The sequence below is a fragment of the Athene noctua genome, chromosome 3, assembly GCF_965140245.1.
Source record: "Athene noctua chromosome 3, bAthNoc1.hap1.1, whole genome shotgun sequence".
In the NCBI taxonomy this organism is placed as follows: domain Eukaryota; kingdom Metazoa; phylum Chordata; class Aves; order Strigiformes; family Strigidae; genus Athene; species Athene noctua.
Window position 1 is genome coordinate 29,810,757 of NC_134039.1, and position 16,216 is coordinate 29,826,972.

The 16,216-nt window shown below is 50.5% G+C and overlaps 1 protein-coding gene across 1 annotated transcript in view; it reads left to right on the forward strand.

Moving 5' to 3' along the window:
• The first annotated feature begins 4,242 nt into the window (after positions 1–4,242).
• The window catches only part of PICK1 (protein interacting with PRKCA 1), a 34,764-nt gene continuing 22,790 nt past the window's right edge, over positions 4,243–16,216 (forward strand). The window contains exon 1 of the mRNA XM_074902478.1: positions 4,243–4,361. Coding sequence (XP_074758579.1) covers positions 4,356–4,361 — 6 coding nt within the window. The 5' untranslated portion in view covers positions 4,243–4,355. The remainder of the gene's footprint in view (positions 4,362–16,216) is intronic.

A 16,216-nucleotide genomic window follows, 5' to 3' on the forward strand; every position in this document is an offset into this window, starting at 1 on the left:
TCTCTAGCTGGCTTTGCTGCTTAGCACCGGGGGAGGGAAGGGCGGAAGGTGGAGCCAAGCACTCCTCAGAGTCAGAATATGTTCTGTCGGGGACAGCGGGGAGGGGACGCAGGCAGCCCCCAACCCCACCTCGGCTGCCAGCACGTTCCCCACTTTCCCCCGGTGCCAGCTTCTTCAAGAGAGCTGCTGGCGTTGGGCTGCTCTCAGTGGCATGGCCGCCCCAGAGATGTGCTGGAGAATTCTGTCCAGGGGGGGTTGGGGTGATGGGAGAGACGGGTGTGCACCCCAGGACTAGGATCCCCCTCCTTCTCCCGGCTAGTACAGTTGCTTCTGCAGGGTCTGGTGACCCCCATGCACCAAATGAGTCCCTGGTCCCCATCACAGAGTCTCACCGGGACCCTGTTGTGCTGCAACAAGTTGGCTCGAGACCCCAGGGTCAGGACACTGCCAAAAGGGCATCCTCATTTAGACCTGAATCTGCAGGGTGGGGAAGGGGATGCAGGAGGTCAGGGGTGTCCCGAGGATGGAGGACATCAGGTCCAGGGAAAATACTGTGCTGCTGGATGGTGGATACCAGTTTGAACTCTCAGGACTTTTGTACCCTAGAGATGGGCTTGTCGTGACATGTTTGCCTCTGTGGGGTCTTGCCAAGACAAGCAGGCTCTGCTTCCTTCCACATGCTGAATTGCCCCTGAAGGCAAATGTAGGGTCTTTCATTAGAAAAGAGAACAAGAAGGACTCTCTCACACTCACTCACCCTCTTTCTGGCTGCTCGTGCACTGGAACACATAGATCTCAGCACTCAGTGAGTTAGGATGTTCTTCATCACATCTTCCATTTTCTAGCTTGTTTTCCTTCCCAGATGCCTCTGGTAGCTTGCTTCTTCAGTTTCCTTTGTCACCAGGGCTGATATAGACCAACACCAACCCTGTACTACGAGGGATTACCCACAAAGAATCTGATGATCCTCCCAGGCCCTCCTGAGTTAGGAATGAGATAAACCTAGCTCCTGCTCCAGCTCCTCGCTGCAGAGCCAACCTGAAAACACTTCAGTGCTCAGTCAAAAAATACAAAGAAAAAAATGAATGTGACCCAGGGAAACAGCTTCAAGGGATTTCAAGAACATTTTTAACTCCTGTAGCAGATATGCACTCTCCAGAAACTTTGTGTTAGGAAGACCCAGCAAAATCACTGGCTGGTACCATGTGAAGCATAAGGGAACTAGTCCCGAGGACGGTGCTGAGCACCTGAGCTAAAGACCTCAGAGCAAACCTGTGGGGCTGGCCACTGCCCTTGCAGACCTGGCTGACAGCATAGGGCCATTTCCTTGCACATCTGCTCTTAAGTTAGCTAAATTCTGAAAACATAGGGTGACTGCAGGGAAAACCTTACTAGAGCCAGTGAGAAGTCTTTACTGAACAGAGCTGGGAGGGGGAACAGCTGCATGCCATTGGCATCAAGCAGGCAGAGGTGCTTAAAGGTACCTCTTCCACCCCTCAAAAAAACCTCTCAGGGAATCATCTCTTTCTTCTCTTCAGCATTACCTACTCCAGTAAAAAAGATGGGCTCAGATGGGCTCGAATACTTTTCCTTTGGAAGAGAGGAATATGGGTGCCTTTGTCATGGATCCAAGAAAACCCAGTGCAGGGCCTATCAAAACAGCATCGAGGCCCAGCTTCCTCAACCAAAGCAGCAGCTGGTGAACCTCAAGTCCTGCAGTATGGGATGAGCTCTCTCACCAAGAAAGACCCTAGTTGTGGTTGTCATGAGGAGGAGTCTTGCAGCATGGACAGGGGCACTTTGACAGCTTACCCTCTGTCTGGCAGACAGATAACCTGAGAAAACAAATGGGACAAGGACACTTTGTACAAAGTTGCCCATGGCCCACTGGATGCAGTCAGTGATGCTGCAGAGATCATGGCATCTTCCCACAGCCAGCAAGGATCATCCTCAAGCTGCAGGGACCCTGCATATGAGTTGCTGGGAGAACTGCAGGGTTGGTCTGTCCCACAGGCAGATAGCCACTGCCAAGAAACACTGCCCTGATTGTTCCCCTGTCTGCAGCCAACCTCCAACCTGGGGCAGGGAGGAAGAATGCCACAGAAAATGGCAAAAAAAGGCTGTTTATTTGTCGTCCCTTCAGGTGGCTGGTTTCTGTGGACCCCCTGGGAAAGAGGGCAGGTATTTCTCATTTCCCTCCAGAGTGGGGATACAGGGTGCTGGGCATCAAGTGGTAGGGAGTGAGAGGCCAGGGCTCCTCCTAGCACTTTGATGGAGAAGATCCCCAAACAGGAGACAAAGGAGCGCCACAGGGCACTGAGAGGAGCTTCAAAGACTGCTCAGCTCATACCCCAAATGCAGCTGCCTTTTGGCAAGCTCTGTGGGGAGAACAAGACGGTGCTTGATCCCAGAAGGACAGTGAGTGATGGGGGTCACATCTTCCTGCATGCCTACAGGGTGTGGGTGAGCAGAAAGGGATCAAACCCTGAAGGGATTTCAGTAACTCACAGGGCTCTGAATCGGTGTTTGTCCCACTGCTCACTACACCTGCTACCTGTCAGACAGGAGCTGGGTCCCATTTGTGCCTTGTTGGAAGAGCTGTGGGTGCCTCAGCTGCAGACAGGGACAATCTCAAAGGAGTGGGTACCAGCCACACAGTCTCTGCAATCTGCAGTGTCAAGTGTCTCCTCACACCTAAATGGCAGGGAAAGGGTTTTTTCCCTTCGTTTTGCTTTTTTGCATTTCTTGCCTTTTGTCTCCTTTGGTCTTGCCTCCTCTTTCTGAACTGTCTTTCCCTAGCATCTTTTTCCCTGTTTTCAGCTCCCTCTCACAGCACTGACTGCTCGAATATCCTTTTTCAAGTCTCTTCTGTCCATGTGTCATCTCTTCTCTTGTGCTACAGAGAGGTAGATGCAGGAGAGACAGCTGTGGAAAATACACCTCTACTGCAGCAAGAAGAGGTGTGACACTTTCTATTCAGCTGAGGCGAGAAGACAGGCAGAGGGGAAGGAGAAGACACCATCCCTGTTTCAGAAATCACTGGGGTGGCATGCCTCTTACTCCATTGTCTCCTGGGAGCCCTTTTTATAGACAAGGACGCTCCAAGAGGTACCACTGGCCACAGAAGCTAACATTGAAGAAGTGGTCTTTCTAAATGCAAGTCTTCCTAATGACTGGTCCCTGGGGAAATGCTCATATAGCAGGTTTCCACCCCTTCTTTTCAGCATATATTTCTATGGATGAGGTGCTCCAGGTCCATAAAAAACGGACAGTCCTTTGCAGGTGAAGGATCTACCAGTGAAGGTAGTTCATGAGCCAGAGAACTTGCTAAGCCACAAGTTTCCTGTGACACGTCAGTGAAATGTTTTCTTGGGGCCTCAGTCCCCAATATGCCAAGGTGGAAGGATGCCACTTCTCCACCATAAAGCCCTGTTGGGAGGGCAATGGGTAAAAGTGGGTTGGGAAGTAGAGATGTCCCACTACACTAGGTGCCCCTAAGCCTACACTGCTCCCAAGGGTAATGGGAAAGGCACTCTGCTCTGGGATGGGTGCTTGGCAAGCAAGGTGCATCATCACATGGGCAGGCAGGGACACCTGCTCAATAGGGTTTCAGTGAGGGGACCACATTGGTGGGACACTTCCACCACCAAGGTGGGACCACTGAGGTTGCTGAGGAGGAATTTTGCTAGATGAAACCTCTCCCATGCACCCATATCAAGGGAGGAGTAAGAGAGGAGAGCCTGTCTGCAGCAGAGGAGCAGCAGGATCCCCAGTGTGAGAGCCAGGGCCAGCTTTTGTCCCCTACCCAGCTCGGGGGCACAGCACTGGTATTGTCCCAGGACTGCCTGGGAAAATGGGAGGGGTTCCCCATGAAATCTTTCCATACAGTAAAACAGCGTCAGAGCTGGGGAGCGAGGGGGGAATGACACAGACATTCAAAAAATACACACACCCCCCAGCCAAACAATACCCGCAGTGTGCTGAGGGAAAGGGAGACCCATGAATTGGGAGTTTGATAAGGATTTTCTCCCGCGTGCGCCTGCTCTCTCAACAGCCCCTTCAGTTTTCCCAACACCCCCCCTCCTTCCCTTGCCGGCTTTCTTGTTTGGGCCTTAAACAGTGCGCCGTCTTTGTTCAGGATACAGGTGAACTACAATCATGTGATTAACACACACTCACACACACGCGCGCGCGCACATAAAAAGCTTTTTAAGAGCGTCCAGCTTGCTCCGGACCCGAAGACTGGAGAGGAGACCCAGGCTAGGAGGAGCTGAGGCGGCAGCGGTGGCTGGGATGGGGACAGCCACTGGGATGGACGAGCGGGCGCCACCGCCTCTCTGCAAAATCCCCTTCCCATGGAGGTGGGCACATGAGGCAATGATGGGCAGAAGGGGTGGCGGGGGGGGAAGATTTTGGATTTGGAGATGGGAGAGGGTCTTGCCCCTGCTGCCTTCTCATCCCCTCTGGGTAGGCTGGTGTGGGTTTGAACTGTCTGTGTCCCTCTGTGATGCTGTGGGAAGGACAGGGGGTGAACATCCCAACATTGTGACAGGGTGGGGGATGCAGAAGTCTCCTCTCCCTGTCAGGGAGGGGAGACAGGTTTCCCATGCCAAAGCCAAGCCCTTAACAGTTCCCATGTGTGATTTGCATCTTCGCCTGCCTGAGGCTTGTTGGTCCCACTGTGGCTGGAGGGGAGGGCTTGGTGAGGAAGAGGAGGGGGGCAGTCCTCCTGCTAGAAAGCAGGGGGATGTCTCCCCGTCCAAGATGTGGTGCAGGGACATCTGAATGGATTTGCTCAGTCCCATGGTGGCCCAGGAGGTAGAAAGAGGAAGGGAGAGAACTAGGCAACCCAGGCGGTCATGAGAGTGTTGTGGATGATAGGGACATTCCCTCTGCCCCAGCTAGAAACAGTATATCCAACATAGTGAGAACTGCATGCCACCTCTGGTGTGGAGATGCCACGGGCCCTATCACACCTCATCACCATGACCACAAAATAGCTGGGAAACTGGTTACTCAGTCCTGGGGGGAAGTGGAGCCTAGTGAGGGGGTGGGCAGGTGACCATCTGAACAATCCACAGAAAGAACAGGAAAAAATAGAAATGTTTCAAATGGTCACTCCTTTTATTTGAAGATGTCCTGAGTGTGATGCTCCAAGGAAAAGTGGGGAGGAGCAAAGGGAGAGGCCACCATAACACTTGGAGAATCTATGGGTCTGCAGCTGGTCTCACTCGTGAGACATCATGGGACATGATTGATGGCAGCCTGGGAGAGATCAGGACCAGGTCGTACCCTTTGCTGGAGCACCCAAGCCCAGCCCTGTCTCCACCACTTCCTCATGCCCTTCTCTACAAATTTCTCCTTGATCTGATGTCATGACCGCCATTCCAGGCTCCCAGCATGAGGGTTGTTTTCAAGGCTTTTCCAAGCCCACGTTTTTGTCACCCTCCAAGATCCTGTGGTGGCCACAGTCTCCAAAGAGCCCTTCAATTTGCCTTGTGCCACAGGCATCCTCCCAACAGGGAGCTGGGCACAGGAACCACTGCTGAGCTCTGGTTTTCATCACCCCTCACTGTTTTGTGCTGAAGCTCGCAATATTGGTTCTAGACCTTCCCAGATGCCTCTTTGCTTCCACGCATGGGCACTGGTGAAGTGTCTGCCTGCAAAGCAGCCCAAGGAGAAATAAAGCTGTGTGGGCACTCAGGAAAAGCAAAGAGCTGACTGCAGCCCTGCCTGGGTTTTGGCAGCACTGCACCACATCCATGTGGACAGTTAGCTGCAGGGGGTGTGCAGTAATTTTTGTCATGGGGTATCAGGCGAAACAAAAGGCAGACAATGCCTGGAGTTGTTTATTGCCTGACTGGGTTGTTTGTCAACACAGTTGTCCTGCATGTGGCAGCAAAAGAAAGGCCACAGTGGCTGCCCTCCTCTGGGGTTATCGTTCCCCATGGGCAACATGGCCTGGGTGATGCCAATTGCTGTGTGGCCCTTGTGCTCCCATCACCCCAGGGTGGGATGGGAGTCCTCGGGAAGCTCTTTGAGGACTGGGTCTGGGACATGGTTGCAGTGTCTCACCCAGGTCCGGAGCAGGAGAAACCCCATTCCCACTCCAAGGCACAGTGACGGCTGCCGCAGGTGCAGGAAACCATGCCACTGCTGCCACTGGTGTGGATGCCTTGATGTGGCTGAGCAGGAGACTTTGCTCAGCAGCATTTTTTGCTCTAAAGCAGTGGATTACAGTGCCAGCTGCTTCAGAAAGGAGACGTAGGGAAAACATCATGGAAAGGAGAGAGGACAATCACCTCTGAGCATTGCAAAGACCCCAGCGAGCTCCCATCTTGTTGTCTTGGCCAGCCCAACATTTCATGGGCATGGCAAGGACTTCTTATGACTAAATGGGACAATTTTCCTGCATTACTCAGGTCTGGGAAGATCAAAGAGGAATGGGGTGAGCATGTCTGTCTGCTACCTGCTTTGATGGGTGGCACAGAGCCTCCCTGGCTGTTAACCCCCTCACCTCCTGCTGGAGAGGCTAGGTGTACTTCCAAAAAGCAAAGTCCAAAAAGCAAGCGCTGAAGGGGTGGGGAGCTGGGGGAGAAGGGGGCTGATTTTGCCTCTTCCCAGATGGAGTCTGGCATACCCAATGTGATGTAATGGAGGAAGCTGGGTGCCCTCAGTCTTCATGACAGAGGAGAGATGCCCAGAGAGGGGGGTGGAAGGGAATTGTACGAGATCAGGCAGAACAACCAGAAAAGGGGACCCTCCCAACAAGACCTGTGGTTGTAGCAGTGCTGGGTGACCCCAGTGGGCTTGTTCAGTGGTGGCTGAGGTGGTTCCGGGGTGTTCTTCACCTCTGCTGGTCCTCTGGTTGCAGGGAGGCTCCTGGGGAGCCAGGGGAAGGGTTAAGTTGGGAAGGCTTCAGCCTGCTGCCTTGGCCCCTGTAATTCCTCCAGAGAGTAGGACTGGGAGAACAAGGAGCCCTTTCTGTTCACAGGAATTAATAGCAAAGAGTCATCTGGGGTGTCATTCAAGCCCTGATCAGCTCCCGGAGGAATGCAAGAGAGAGCGAGCAAGGGAGCACAGCCCGAGGCCGAGGCACCAAAGCCAGGGCAGGAGCAGTTCAGCTGGTAACCAGCATTACTGACTGGCATTTGGGCAGCGGGACCATCTTCCCCTTCACCCCAGCTTCTGTGTCCCCTCTGCCCTGTGCAGGGGCTCACCCTGACACTCATACTCAAAGGCCTCCTACCAGCACTTAAGCTTGTTCCTTGTTATCCATTGCTTTCTCGGGGAGGGGCGGGGGGGGGGGGGGGGGGGGGGGGCAAGATGTCCCAACCCATCAACACTGCAGCCTCCCTTCTGCTGAGCCAGGAGGGATGGGCCAGGCAACCAGGCGCCAGCACAACCCCACTGCCCTCATGGTGGACATGAACTCCAGCAGACACTCCCTCTCTAGGGCTTGCCCATCACTCCCAGCCTGTGATGGCCATGGGGTTTGTCCTCCTGAGCAAGCTTGTCCATGGACAGGGACTCCACGGAGCCCTCAAGCACAGCTGGGGACATGGGGCTGTAGCTCAGGGAACCACAGAGTTCAATGCTGAAGTCTTTTCCACTGCATCATCTTACCCAAACTGACTTGGTCACTGAAATTTCAGGAGAAAAAGATCAGGGCAGTGAATTATCATGCTAGAATTTCCTGGCATTGCTTGACGGCCACACAGGAAGGCTTGAAAGTGCTGCATGGTGACACTGCAGCGTTGCTTGTAATGGCAACCAGCTCTGGTGAGACAAGAAGAGATTTTGGCCACACCTCTACTAGCCTGAGAAGGAGACCTTGGAGTGGTCCATACTGTTCCATCGTCCCCTGCCTCCTCCCTTCCCAGCTGCATCACAGGAGGCCCATGTAACCACGCCTGGTAGCACAAGGCCACCCAAGGCTCTGGTGATCCAACATGGTCAACCCTAACATATGGACTATGGGATCTTCAGGGCAACCCTTCAGGTCAGCCCTAGGTGTGTGCATGTGATTTGAATTCACCAGACTGGTAGTGAGTGCAGGTTGGGCAGGCAGTGAGTGACCTGCATGAAATGTGAACAGAGCTGTGCTGGAGTGCATGAGTCGCTTTTGCTGGCCAAAACATATCTCACCAAAACTTTCCCTCCTCCCACTGACACACCAGGTCAGTGCAAAATCAGACTTGAGCACTAGTTCTGCATCTCAGCATCCTCTGAGAAATGTGCGGTGCTGCCAGGACAGAGTCGTCCACCCTGTTCCCACTCCCTGTACTACCACCACCACCTCCGCAATGAGCATGCCTTGTCATAGAGGGGTTAATAAATGATGCAAGAAAGGAGCTCTTTAATGCATGGTGACCTTTGGCCTTTCATAAATCACAGTGTTGGGCTGCAAGTGCACGGGGGGCATAAGGCAGTGGGGGGAGAGGATGGGAGGGGGTCCATGCAGCTGCGCCACGGAGTTGACATTGTTCCCACCATCACTAAAGTGCAACAAATCCCTCTATTGTGTCCCTGGTTTATCTGGTTCCTCTTGTTTATTAGCAGAGGTTGTTTGGCGCTGGCTCCAGCCCTGGGCGGGTGGAAAGAGTGCTGGCACGCACCAGAGGAGGGGAGGGAGGGAGTGGGGAGGATCGGGATGGGAGGACGAGAGCAGTTCATCAATGGCTGTATTGTCCCATCTTTTTTGTTGCTCCTGTAATGATATGTTCAAAAAAGGGGATTAAATAAAAAAAAAATTAAAAAAAAAAAAAAGAGGCAGGGAGAGACAAGAGCGGGGAGAGAAAGACAAACGGCACAGAAGGACTTGGTAAGAATGGCTGGTCTGGGCCCGCAGCGGATGCTGTTGCAGCTGGGGAGGATGGGTCGGGACAGAGCCGCGACGGGGCTGCTCTGTGCCTTTATGCTGTTTATTCAGTTTGGGAGTCATAAGCCCCAGTGGCTCGGGCTGGGCCCACCCGTGCCAACTCTATTCATGGCCACCAGGGACCACGTGCACACGGCGGAGAGGATGGGGTGGTGGGAGTGAGGGGTTGGGGCTGGCTGGGAAGGGGCAGGAAGGCTATTCTTCACATCCCTCGAGTCTCAACCTGCCTTTGTACAGAAGAGGCAGTTCGGGGGCACAGCATCTTCTCAAAGCACTGGCAGTGTCCTTCACCCTGCTTGGCCATCATCCCCCAACCTGCCCACCCATTATGAGAAGTATCAGGGACTCTTCCCAAATTAGCAGAGATTTTCTTGCACCCAGACCTTGCTCAGGCTTGCATTTTTTTTTCCCCTGGAGCTGCCTATGCACACATGCCTATGGAGAGCTCCACTGATTTTCATAGGGATCAGCAGGACAGTGCTGGAAGACGATGGCACTTTGGTCGCCACTTTGCCTAAAGCTAGATCACAGCTCAGGTAAAACTGTCACAGCCACAGGGGCTTTGCTCATCGTTGCTTCGCCTGTTGCTACCCATGGAGCTGAACAGACACAAGCACCCCTAAGAGGTTCACATCCCGCCATAAGCAGCCTTATTGAGATCAGACTGAAATTTATTGAGATAAGAGTAAAATTCTGTCTGGGATGCTCAAGGGCATTTTCTAGTTCATCTCAGGCCACTGCCTGGCTGGTTTTATTCCAACCACACCAGCCATTTCTGCTCCTGTGTCTCCATCACCTCAGAGGTGTCAGGTAGGGGCATGTTGATCTCAATATGCACAGGAGCTCTGATGTGATTTTTTTTTTTTTTCCAAATAGCATAACTCAGTGATTGAAACATTCTGCTGAACTTGAAATAACAGGTTTTATTTTGTGGTTATTAGGCTCTTGTGTCTGACCTCTCATTTTTCAACCTGGGTCAAGTTTTAAATGCAAAATGCTGATTTGAAATTAAATGTCAGAAATTCCCTATGAAAATGTCCATTCACAACATTTTGGCATTTAGAAAACAGAATAATTCAGGAAGATTGTCTTGAAATGAAATGTTTTGATATTTTAAAAATCCCCCTCCCACACTCGCTTTCCAGCCAAAAGTGCTTGTTGAATTAGGTCTGGATCTGCAACTAGTTTCATTCCCCTGAAGTCCCATTTCCTGGCAAATTATTTACCAATAAATGCTTCCCTGGTACCAGTCATTCTCACCCTCACATGATGCCACATCCTTGCCATCCCTGGGTCTCCACAAAGTGCTGAAGTATGCCTGGATTCTTGGTTTCCCCAAGTCCCACTTTGCCACAAGTGATCTCAGGACTCATGGCAGGCCTGCCATCAGTCATGCCATCCACTCGCTGAAGGTCAGGCATGAAGCCCAGTGCTGGTACAGCTGTAGCTTTGTGGCCTCAAAAACTAGAGGCTTTAACTCATGTAACATTGTCACACTTGTTTGTGCGGCTGCTGCTCAGGATATTTCTAAAGGGACATGTGAGGAGCTGGGTGGCAGAGCTGTGAAGGTCTGAAGCTGTAGGAGAAGTGGAGGGGAAGGGAGGAGAGGAAGGGACAGGACAGACTCTCTCTCATTGCAGGGATGCGTGGCAATGCACGCAGAGGGACCCCTTTTCACCTAAGTGAAAAATGAAGTGTGTGAAAGCTGAGAAATATTGCTGACTCGATTAAAGCTAACATTTTTTGTACCCTCTTCTCCCACATAAACATAAAATGAGTGAACCATCCCTGTGGCCACATAGAGATGAGCCAGGTAATGATGACAGGATTATACAGTTGTCAACAGCTTCCCAACCCTTCATTTCAAGAGTGGTTCAGCTCCCCACCTGCTCCTCTCCCCATCACACTGCTTCTCCCACACAGGTGTGATCAGCTTCTCTGCTATAGGAAATACTCAAACATAATTCTGACTTCCCCCAGTCAGGTACTACTCCATATCCAGCAGGAACCTCCATACTCAGTGTCATCCAAAGCATCTTCATGTAACCTCTGAAAAGAAAGAATTAATAATTCCCACCAGCAGTTGGTACTTGTTCAGATAAAACATCCAGGTCCATCTGTCCTTCCCTTTCTCCAGTCCAGTGAGAGGGAACTTCATAGGACTTCTGGATTACTAGCCTGAAGAGTTATAGGGTTTTCTTTGGAAAAAATCTGTTCACCAATTTGTTTAGCTGCAACATGGAAACAGTTTGCCTGTGCTAACTTGAACCGGTGGCAACATCAACTTTACACCTGAGCTAGACAGTCACAGGAATGTATCAAAGCCAAATCCCCTTCTAAGACTCTCATGTTTCTCCTTTTTCTTATGGCAGTCTAAGCTTTGCCTAACCTAAGGCTACCTATCAATCTCATCAGCCCTCACAGTAGGTGGCACTGGTGGCTTTGAAGGAGATTCTCCTGTCTGCCCAAAGTAGGTCATGTCACATCACAGAAAGGACAGGGCCTTGGGACCTGGATTTATAGCAGGCAAGCTATAAATCTAGTCTAGCCTGAGCTGCTTCCCCTGAGAGCAGCATCTGGATCACATTCAATGGGTAGTAATGAGGACTAGTCAGGTTGCCTAGAGGCTGTGCCTGCAAAGCACTGTAGTTTACAGCAGGGAGCACCTGTCCTTCCACATCAGCAAACAATGGAAGAGAAAACAAATTCTCATCATGCATACGAAGAGGACTTCTCATCCTGGACAGCGTGGGAGACTCTCCTTGGACACTGAGGTTTCAGCTGTGCTCATGGTGGGCCTGACTCTGCTTTCAGGGGCATCCCTTGGGGCAGGGACAGGACTGTGGCACTCACCATGAACTACACAGTCTGAGCAGTTGTCAAGAATCTTACCATTAGGCTTTGCTTTCCAAACCCTAGGGAAATTCAACGAATCACTTGTCTGCCAGATAGAGTCTGGGAAATTTTAAATGGGTATCAGCATTGGGCTGCAGATTCATAACAAGCCCAGATCAAGTTCCTAATCAAGCGGTACATTTGGAACATTTTAAAACCAGGTGCCACCTCTTGGGAATAGCAGAGGCTCTGCATCTCTGCACAGTCGCACCCTGCATATTTTTCTCTGAAGTGAGAGAAGAGTCACCACTTGTCGCCCCCGGGACGCACGACACGGTGACTAGAGGAGCATGGCACTGCTCGCTGAGCACACCGGCCTAGATGGCACAGCTGAACCTGCCGGGCGGCAAGACTCCCCGGCACTGCCGGCTGCACCAACTCCTGCTTCAGCGCTGTCTAGAGCACAGCTGCCTCATGTCCCCTCTACTCCCTATCACCCAGGAGACCATACAACATCTGTGGTCTCCTGGCCACCAACGTGGCCCCTCCATCAGGGGTCCCCTCCCTCACTGGCCAGCTCTGTTTGAATCGAGGCACGAGAATTTCTCTCTTATTCGCACAACCATCTTGCCTCTTCCCCCCCCACCAGCCATCAAAACCCTCCTTCCCTGCCTTCCTCCTTCTCCTTCCCGCCACCTCCCCCTTCTCTCCCTGGAACTTCCCTGCAGCTGCAGATCTGGCCAGACAATCGGGTGTTTTAGAGAAATACATTTTTGGGCTAATTTGCCATGCATAAGTGTTTCTCTTACCCTTTAAAGGCAGGGAACAAAGAGCACATTCTCCGGGAGCTCTGCCCTGTTGTGAGCAGCCCTGCAGCTGTACAGCACTGTGCTACCCTGCGCTCTCCTGCTTCACTCTCTGCTAGCTGTGTAAGGACATGGGGATCTGCTTCTCCCCGGGACCACACCATCTCCCACCCATCGCTACACATTTCTTTCTATTTTTTAAAAGCAGAGTCAGAACAAGTTAGGAGGGAGGGCATTTGGTAGCACTGTCACCTAGACTGACTTGCTAGATCATTCAGGTACACAGTCTTTTATGTTGAGACACAGTCTGAATTTTCCTTTATTTGGGGATTAACCCTGTGTCCAAGTTAAGTATTTATTTTATCTCCTCAATAAACAACACTATGGCAATGCATTACACACACCATATTAGACTGCCTGAAATTTTGCACTATCAAGGAAACTTCGTCATTAAAAAAGAAGTCATGTGTGAGGTTTTCAGGTCCTATTTCCTCACTTCAAACACTAGTAGCCATCCCTGGTTGGGGAATTTCTCAGACAGGAGGATTTTCCTTTTTAAGGCTATGATTTTGAATGATGAAGAGATTTGACCTGGTGGGCCAGACTGGAAAGAACATGCAGGTATTCTGGCATGAACCACTCATGGCTGTGGGAGAAGGAGATGGCTGGAGCAGCTGGACACTGAAGAAGTAAAGATTTTTCTCAGCCTTTTGGGAATCCCATTTTGGCACTTGCTGAATAATCTTTTTCCTATCCATGGAACGCTGGTCTAGCAAATGGCTTCCCAGATGGGGCAACAGGTCCTAGTATAAGCAAAATGAGACTTCTAAACCAGCCACAGTGAAATCTCTCACCCTATTTCAGCAGCGCTGTATCCAGGCAAACTCTTCCCATCAGCCCACTCCCATCCACCATAAATATTAACTCCATCCAAACCAGTCCCATTTTCTGCTTCAGATTCAACACAGTCTAAGGCAGCTAACCCAGGCAAGTCTAGCCTACCTAGAACATGCCTATCACAAGCTGCCATCTCAAACCCACATTCAGATTGCACTCAGTCCATGTAAGTGTAGCTCAGTCAGATCAAACCAGTGTAACTCAGGCCAATTCAGGACATACCCAGGCCATTCTGACCGAATTCAAGCCACACTCCATTCAGGGACTGGTATAGTGTAGCCTATCCAGTTGCGCTTAAAGTCTAACCCAGCAAGGTTGTCAGCTGCAAGGCAACAGAAGCTCAGCTCTGAGACACTTGATATGTGCTTTCAGGTCAAAATGTCTGGATCTTACCAAGGTCACCACGGCTTTAAGAGCTTGTGGCACTTTACCTCAAACAGGTTAACAGCATTGGTTCCCCTGAAACACCCTGCACACTCACACAGGCACACTCATTCTTCAGTTCTCTCCACCTTGTGCCCTATTGTTTTGCCTCCAGCAGATCCTCTTGACTCAAATTCAGATGGATCTCTTGAAAAAAATAAAAAAGATAGGGACTTTGCTTTAAAATTCTTCCATCTGTTCTAAGAACATATGGAAAAAAAGAGTGAAGAAGGAAAATGGAAGAGAGGCGAGAGGTAAGGTGAGAGAAAGAGAAGAAGAGAAGAGAAAAGAGAAGAGAAGAGAAGAGAAGAGAAGAGAAGAGAAGAGAAGAGAAGAGAAGAGAAGAGAAGAGAAGAGAAGAGAAGAGAAGAGAAGAGAAGAGAAGAGAAGAGAGAAAAGAGGACTGCAGTCAGCAGAAATGCATTTGGGGAAACACCGCAGGAAAAGATGAAGGTCTTATGGACCGGAGACTAAGATACCAAGCTTCTAAACTAGGAAAGGCCAGCTTGGAAGAAATGATAGCTGGAGGAACATACAGTAGAAAAAGGTGTAATCAGAAACACTAACCAAGTGCTAGGGCAGTGGCACAGGTTGAGCTTCACCTGGCACAGCCCACTAAATCTTTCAGTTTCTTCCTAACTATTTGAGCTCTTTTGCACTCAGCAAGGTTGGTAGCCTTATGCATCTAAGAACTTAGTTACAATAGGAGGCCATCAGTAGAGCCAAGGCTCAAGGACATGCATTTATTGATAGTGTGGTGGCACTTGTTCTACACAGAACACTACCTGCTCTTAGCTCAGCTGAGGTCTTAATGCTCTGAGACTCCTGCCTTGCTGTGCTACTGTGAATGAGGGAGCAGTGGAGACCTTCAAGTTACTTAGTTTCCAAACTGCCATTCAGACTCCAGAACTCGCTCTTCTGACCTTATAAGTGAAACCAGTAGGTGCCAGTCAGGTATTAAAACTGTAGCACCAAGAAAAAGTCAATTTCTGCTGGACTCAGAGCTGCAGTAGTGAAAATCCCAAATGGGTTTACTCATATTTAGCCTCCCCTCTGGGTAAATGTCCTTCAGTCCCTCTAGGACACTGAATTTGAAAATTTCCCTGGCAGAGCTGCAGGGGACATTATACAACACAGGTCGTCTGAGTGGCACAGGTAGGTTGGACGCCAAGACCAAGTGCCAGTACAAGCACCCCAAAGCCCAGGATGAGGTTAGCGAGAGTAAAATTGAGCTCCAGCCAGCCAGAGAGGGAGATAGAAAGGAAAGGAAAGGAAGGGAGAAGGTTAGGGAGTGGGGGAGGGCTGGGAGCCTGCAGACTTCTGTTGTCACATGATTTTCCTGGTTGTTTTCAAAGCACTGCTCTAACACACGCACGAGTCCCATGTGATTGCTTATTTACGAAAGCACAGTCGTAACGTTGTGTGCATCTCGCATCCGCTCAGCAGCCCACCTGACTGCAGGCTCCGTGGGCAACCACTGCATCCTCCCCATCCACACCATCGAGCCAAGGGGGGTGGGTGACCCATGATTTGTGGATACTGCTTCTGTCCTGGCAAGGCAGGGAAGCAGAGAGGAGGATTATCTTTCTGTTTCCAAACTGCTCTTTGCTTCCCTTTGCCTGGCACTATGTGAGGAGTCTCCAGAGGCAGGATGCTGTCCCTTCTCTATCTGGCTATCTCACTTGGTCTATCTGGCTGTCTCACTTCTTATAATTTGCAGAGCACCCAGAAGCAAGCTCAGATACAAATTGACCTGGCATATGCCAATATCCCATATTTGATCTTCAAGTAGGTGCAGATTCTCTTTCCTTGGGTAGAACTTTTTCTCATATCATCATCACAGAAGTCCTCTTTCACACAAAGATTCACTCAATAAAAGAGGAAGCCTCTTTAGAAAGGGCAGGGAGGAGGCTAAGGGAGAGTGTTCACAATGAAGTAAAGCTGGTTGCTTCTTTGGGGATGGGTGATATGGCCTACCTTCAATCCATTTGTATAGAGAAACCCTAACTACAGTAAAATTTTTCTTCTCAGCCAAAGGGAGGTCTAAGACATGAGCAAGAAAGATGCAATGTGTGAGAAGGGATTTTTTGAAGGCAAACAATAGGAACTGAATTCACAGAGGCTATGATGGGACAAGATTATGCTGCATAAAACATTTTAGGGGTGGTGTTTTCCTTTCCTTTCTCTCTTCACAGTCCTAGGTGCCAGTGTCCCTAGAAAAAATGTCAATGGAAAAGAGTCAGTGCCTCATACGCTGCAAAAAACCCTCCAGTGATCTTTGCCAGAACTGAAGCTCCTATGAAGAAAGAACATCTGACATTTTAAAACTTTGGTATGGTCAAACCGCCAAACGTCATCTACCTCCTCTTCCCAG